The 6,208-nt window shown below is 49.4% G+C and overlaps 1 protein-coding gene across 5 annotated transcripts in view; it reads right to left on the bottom strand.

The window, feature by feature from the left end:
• Positions 1 to 545: 545 nt before the first annotated feature.
• txlnba (taxilin beta a) overlaps positions 546 to 6,208 on the bottom strand; it is a 10,292-nt gene continuing 4,629 nt past the window's right edge. For 2 of the 5 annotated variants that reach the window (XM_030345780.1, XM_030345782.1), the window contains exons 5-11: positions 6,068 to 6,208; positions 5,637 to 5,831; positions 5,074 to 5,193; positions 4,546 to 4,620; positions 3,052 to 3,144; positions 2,467 to 2,562; positions 546 to 2,209 (exon numbers count right to left, since the gene is read on the bottom strand). The exon at positions 6,068 to 6,208 is cut by the window's right edge and continues 30 nt beyond it. In XM_030345780.1, the coding sequence (XP_030201640.1) occupies positions 1,070 to 2,209; positions 2,467 to 2,562; positions 3,052 to 3,144; positions 4,546 to 4,620; positions 5,074 to 5,193; positions 5,637 to 5,831; positions 6,068 to 6,208 (1,860 nt within the window). In that variant the 3' untranslated portion in view covers positions 546 to 1,069. Of the gene's footprint in view, positions 2,210 to 2,466; positions 2,563 to 3,051; positions 3,145 to 4,401; positions 4,477 to 4,545; positions 4,621 to 5,073; positions 5,194 to 5,636; positions 5,832 to 6,067 lie in introns of all 5 variants that reach the window. The other 3 variants (XM_030345783.1, XM_030345784.1, XM_030345781.1) reach the window with 3 other exon arrangements.

Raw genomic sequence — 6,208 nt, forward strand, 5'->3', positions numbered from 1 at the left:
AGATCATTTGAGTCCTGATCAAGCACTACACTAAAGCCCTACACTGTACTGATACAAAATGTTGGTTGGGGTGACGCTGATCTCTTAGTTGTTCACTTGAAAAACGAACAAACCGGCAGATGTTGGCCTGGTTTGAGCAGAACGATTTAATTGAATTTAGTTCATTCACACTCATTTCCATCGCCTCTCAACACTTAAAGTCTGCATGTGTTTGCTTCAAAGGCAATTGGCTCCAGAGTTCCTTAATCAGGTATTTTTTTCTTGAGTGGGATAAAGAAAAGCGTGCCTCTTGGAGATAGGTTTGGTAAATTATACGGGGATTATACGAGGTTATAACATTTCGATAGCATTGCTCCCCTCTAGTGGCCGAAATACTGTACTATTACTACCACAACACAGCTAAAAGCGGTCATATGGAACTGAATCTCATGCAAATCATCAGAGCCCGAGATGAAAATCCTCAATATTAAAATACTTATCAAGGAGTTTTGTTGTTTGAAAAACTGACCAATGTGATGAACTAATGAAAAAGTTCCAGAAAAACAGAAGTTTCACTTCATAGTTTATTGAAGAAACAGCTCAGTGGTTGACCAGTGGAAGAGGGACACAGTATTTTGGTAGAGACAGGAGACACCAACCCTTTCATCTTTCTTTGGAGACCCAGAATCAACACGCAGTGCTTTCTTTGAGCTACAGCAAAGTACAAGTTCATAAATACAACCTAACTGGGAGATTGCGTTTGCATTCGGAGACAGTGCACCACAGTCAGTCTAGTAGTCAGCCTTTGTTCCACCTCAAAGCCTTTACTAAAGTGACTGACTGCTCTATTCGGTTACCAGTTGAACAAACCATGCTTTACCCATTACACAAGGCACTAGGTAGTAGGTATAGGATTTGAAACACACACAAGGGCTTTCCCTGAATTACTAATTAACCCCAACCCACATTCACCTACACATACGCACAGGCCCAAACACACACACACACACACACACACACACACACACACACACAATCACACACACAAGCACGCCCCTACACACAGCCTACGTCCTAGCTAGCCTTGGTCTTAGCTAGCTTTCTTAGCGTTCTTCTTCTTCTTCTTGGACGCCTGCTTCTTGGAGGAGTCGTTGGTGATTGGTTGCTGCGGTGAAGTGGGCGCCGCCTGTTTGGGCGTGGCCTTGCCCTCAGGGGGCGTGTCAGCTGACGTGTGCGCTGTGGGCTCCGGTGTGGGGAGGGGTTTGGGGTCATCAGAAACCTTTTCCTGGTGCACTGGGACCACCGCCTCGACGGCCGGGGCCGCCGCTTCTGCCTCTGGCAGGGTGGGCTCCGTCGGGATGGGGGCTGCGGGGGCGGCGGGGTCCGCCTTGGCCGGCTCTGATTTCACCACGACTTCTTCTGATCGGTCGGTCGGTTGGGCCGCGTTGGACGGTTCTTTCTGGATCGGTTCCACCGCCGGCGCGGGTACCTCCACCCGGACGTCCTCCGGCACAACGGACTGCTGCAGGACGGGTTCCACCGGGACGGGTTCCACGGGGACGGGTTCCACCTTGACGGGTTCCACGGGGACGGGTTCCACCTTGACGGGTTCCACCTTGACGGGTTCCACCGGGACGGGTTCCACCGTGACGGGTTCTACCTTGACGGGTTCCACCGGGACGGGTTCCACCGGGACCGGTCCCGCTACGGCCTTCGCCTCCTTCTTGGCGGACTTCTCCTGGAGGCTGGTTGTGGTCGGGCCGAACACGGAGGCCATCAGCTGCTCCTCCTTGGAGCCCTCCTCTTCCTCCTCCTCCTCCTCGTCGCTGGTGTCCGACATGGGGGTGAACAGGGAGGCGGCGAACTCCTGCAGCCGGGCCTGCTCCGCCCGCAGGCGGGCCATGTCCTCCGTCAGGGCGGGGTCCGTGTCCTGGAGCTTCTGGAGCTCCGCCAGGTCGGGCTCCGACAGGACGGGTCGCTCCGGCGCCTGGGGGAGAGGCGGGAGGGGGGTGCCCTCCCCCTCGGGCTGGGTGGGGGCGGGGGTGGTGTCGGTGCTGAGGGTGGGGGTGGCGTCGGCGTACAGCAGGGCGGGCAGGCCGGCGTTGGCCGAGCGGACGTCCTTGATCTTGTCGTACAGGACCTTCCTCTCCTCCTGCAGGGCCCGACACAGGGTCTCCAGCTTGCTGATCTTCAGGACAAACAGCTCGAACTCCTTCCCCTTGTCCGCCCTCTGCAGGGAGGGGGGAGACACGGGGGGCATGGATCAGTCAGAGGACGTTGTGTTGCGTTCCTATGTATCTGATATCCTCCGTTGAAGGGCAATGTATGGGGTTTTGACAGTGGCGTGTTAAAGCAGGATAGTGGATTTTTTAAGATTAAACAGCAGCTAAAAAGGGTAAATCATCTGCTGTGGGGCTAGACCAGTGAAGTGTACTCGTTGTTCGGACGTCCGTAATAATAAACTAAAATAATAAACTCTGTCCGTACCTCGGTGACCATGTCGGCGAGGGCCTTGTTGCAGCTCTCGAAGCGCTCCTTCCACACATCAGACTCTTTCTCCAGCTTCTTCATCTTCTTGGTCATCTGGAGGGAAACAGTTAGACACGATCAATGTAAGGCCCAATCCCATTTCTACCCCTTCCCCCTTCCCCTTCCCCCTCCCCCTTGTTTTGAAGGGGTAAGGGGTAGAAATGGGCCCAATCCCATTTCTATCAACACATCCTCAAACGTGGGTCTACTTCAACTACAGGGCTGGGAGATATATACTCAATATCTGCTATTGTCTTCCATTGGCAATACACTGACTCAAAAGGACATTAGTTACTACAACAAAAATGATTTGTGTTCTTATCCTATCATACCTTACACAACCACAGATTCTTTAATATGGTATTTTTAATATACAAGAAACTATTTTGATGGATTGGGATGAATAGATCCTGAATTCCCTGATAATGAATGCGATAATATAAGTTTAAAGTGCAATATATCTACATTGCATCTGCTTCACCACATCCAAAAACAGAGATGCTCTCTGTTAACACCAAGTGAGGCTCCACCGGCCAGGCCCACCTTGTCCATCTCCGTCTTGAAGCTGACGTAGATGTCGTTGCTCTTGGACAGAGTGGTCTGGAACTCATCAAACTTCTGCGAGTACAGGGTCAGCTGTGGACGGATGGATAGACGGACAGAGAGGGGGACACAGATACAGAGAGACAGGGAGGGGGAGAGAGCCAGGGAGAGGTGGAGAGAGACAGAAACAGAGAGACAGGGGGAGAAACAGAGACAGGGAGAGAGGCAGGAAGAGGTGGAGAGAGACAGAAACAGAGAGACAGGGGGAGAAACAGAGACAGGGAGAGGGAGAGAGCCAGGAAGAGGTGGAGAGAGACAGAAACAGAGAGACAAGGAGAGAGACAGACACAGAGATGAGGAGATACACACGGTAAGACATATAGACAATAAGACAAACAGTGAGTCAGTTAAGTTTGTTAACATCGTAACATAGATGTTTAAATTACATCGGCCTCATATTCAATGTGTAAAATAACATGATTAAACATAAATGAAAATATTCTGATTTCAACACCAAGAACATTTGATTTGCAGACCGGTAGGATTTACAGTGGACCAGGAAGTGTTAATGGATGGTAGGTCGTCATAGTGACGTGATGCTAGTGACAGTGATGCTGCTCATAACGATAATTGGAACGCAGACTGTCAGGGAACTCTACACCGGCTCATTGGAATCTAAAGGTGAGAGGCTGAGGGTGCAGGGGGGAGGGAGAGAGTGGGAGTGAAGGTGACATGGAGGAGATTTTGGGAGAAGATGGAGATAGTGAGCGATAGGGAGAGTGAGATGTTTGTCTAGCGGAGGATGGGCTGCAAGGTTTTGCAGGTTCCATTCCATCAGCCGCCAAACAGGAAGAGCATGGCACTGTTCTACATGAATGCTATGGTTCTAGTCTGGACTCCATAGATCCATAACCATCCCTTTTCAAAGCTCATTGTGCTTGAACCACTGGAGAATTTTATGTTTTTTTTTTACACATTTCAACAACGTGAGACTTTTAGTTTTAAACCATTGATATTTGTCACAGATGGTTCGATAAAAAACAATCAATCAAAATTCATATTTGACCAAAGTGTCTCTGAGTACCTTGAAAAGTACTAAACACATTGTATTATCATTAATATTAACAGTTGAATACTAGAATCAAAGGAAAGTGTCCAGTAAAAGTGTTTTTACAATTTCAATACTTGCGTGACGTATCGACGTAAACCTTTATCTGGCACTTTATTTAATTTATCTTGTACTGTTGCTGCTATGTGAATGTTGAGGAACAAAGCCTAAGATTTTTTACTCTTGTGTACTGTACAATAAGATGTGATAAAAGTGATTCTGATCCTTATTCTGATAGTCACCTGGGTCTGCATGACAGTCCCCTGCTCTTTCAGTTCCTTAGTCTGCAGTTTCCAGTGTGCGGCCTGTACCAGTAACTGGTTAAAACAGAGTAGAGAGAGAGGGAGAGGGAGAGGTGGACAGAGAGTGCGAGACAGGGTCATTACCTTTTTCTTCATGGTCAGCTCCTGCTCCTTCAGAGTGAAGCATTTCTTTGTTTTGTCAATAGCCTCCCTAAGCAACTACAGTGACAGAGACAGTAGAGTCAACCAGGGTTAGCCTGCGCTAGCACGGCGTTAGCATAGCATCACAGCAGCATCTGGTGCAAGGTCAACACCACCACCACCAGCAATCAATATCAATGATGCATTCACACGCTAAAGGATTCTTATCTAGGAGGAACGTAGGATCAAATAACGACAAACAGCAGCCATATATTATCGATTCATGAAAGAAAATTAAACATTTGTATATATAATAACCTAAAGATTTGTAACTCACATGCAAATGCGATGGTGTGATTAATTCTGGGATTTGAACTTTCAAATTAAACTGCCAAACATGTATGACTGTATATCCACTGCAAATTAAAAGTTTATCATAGAACATAAAAAATATTTTGGAATGCAGTGAAGTGTCATGCTCTACTCTGACCACTGGGGTCCGCTACTGAGCACTCCAGCAGAATAACTCACATATTCCTTCTCCCTGCGGTGCTTATCCTCTGCCTCGGCTAGCAGGGCATTAGCCTGCTCTAGCTTAGCCTCCGCTAGCTTATGCTGGAGCTCACGGTGGTGGTTCACTTTCTCCAAAGTCTGCAGAGAGAGAGAGAGAGAGAGAGAGAGAGAGAGAGAGAGACACAGATAGACAGACAGACAGACAGACAGACAGACAGACAGACAGACAGACAGACAGACAGACAGACAGAGAGTAGAGATATATAGAGAGGCAAGAGAGCGAGACAGAGGGAGATAAAAATAAAGGATGGAGAGAGGTTGGGAGAGAAAGAGACAGACAGAAAATGAGAGGGAGATGAATAATACATAGAGGAACAGAGACAAAAAGGAATCAAATAACAGCAAAATAGACCGAAAAGGAAGTGACATAAAGAAACAGAAAGAGGGGGAGGGGGACCCCAACTCTGATCAATAAAACTATTAATTAAAAAGATTAAACTTATGTCAATTAACATGGTTCCCCTCCTTACAAACCAGCTCCCCCCCCCACTCCCCATGCTGACCCTTGACCCCCCGCTCACCTCCTCCCTCTGCTCGTACTGGTGCATCAGGCTCTCCAGCTTTTCGGCCAGGTTCTTGTTCTCCTGGCACAGCTTGTTGTTGCGCCCGCTGTACTGCTCGATCTGCACCTGGATGTCGTTCAGCGTGCTCTGGAAGTGGCTGCTCACCTCCTTCCTCTTCTCCTCGTCCTCCCGGCACCGCCTCAGAGTCTCCTCCTGGTGGGGGGGGGGGGGGGGGGGGGGAAGGAGCAATGCATTGGGTGGGGGCGACGTGTCAGAAAAACTGGGCTACTTTGCACCCTGAGGTGAACGGAACCCATCGCAGCACTTTGCTTTGGCCGCCATTTTGTCTCAGCGAGCACGGAAATGTAAAGCTTGTTTTCGATACACCGGGGCCTTTAGTCTCTCTCTAGCCCCTGCTTGTGTGTGTGTGTGCGGTTGGGGGGGCCCACCTTGAGGGTCTTGTTGTGTTTCTGGAGCTCCCGACAGAGGCCCTCCAGCTGGCTGCGGGCGAGGACCCCACGCTGGTGCTCTGAGCGCAGCTGGTCCCGCTCCCGCTGCATGCGGGTCACCTTCTGCTGCAGCACGCCCAC

The sequence above is a fragment of the Gadus morhua genome, chromosome 21 (assembly GCF_902167405.1).
Source record: "Gadus morhua chromosome 21, gadMor3.0, whole genome shotgun sequence".
Lineage (NCBI taxonomy): Eukaryota > Metazoa > Chordata > Actinopteri > Gadiformes > Gadidae > Gadus > Gadus morhua.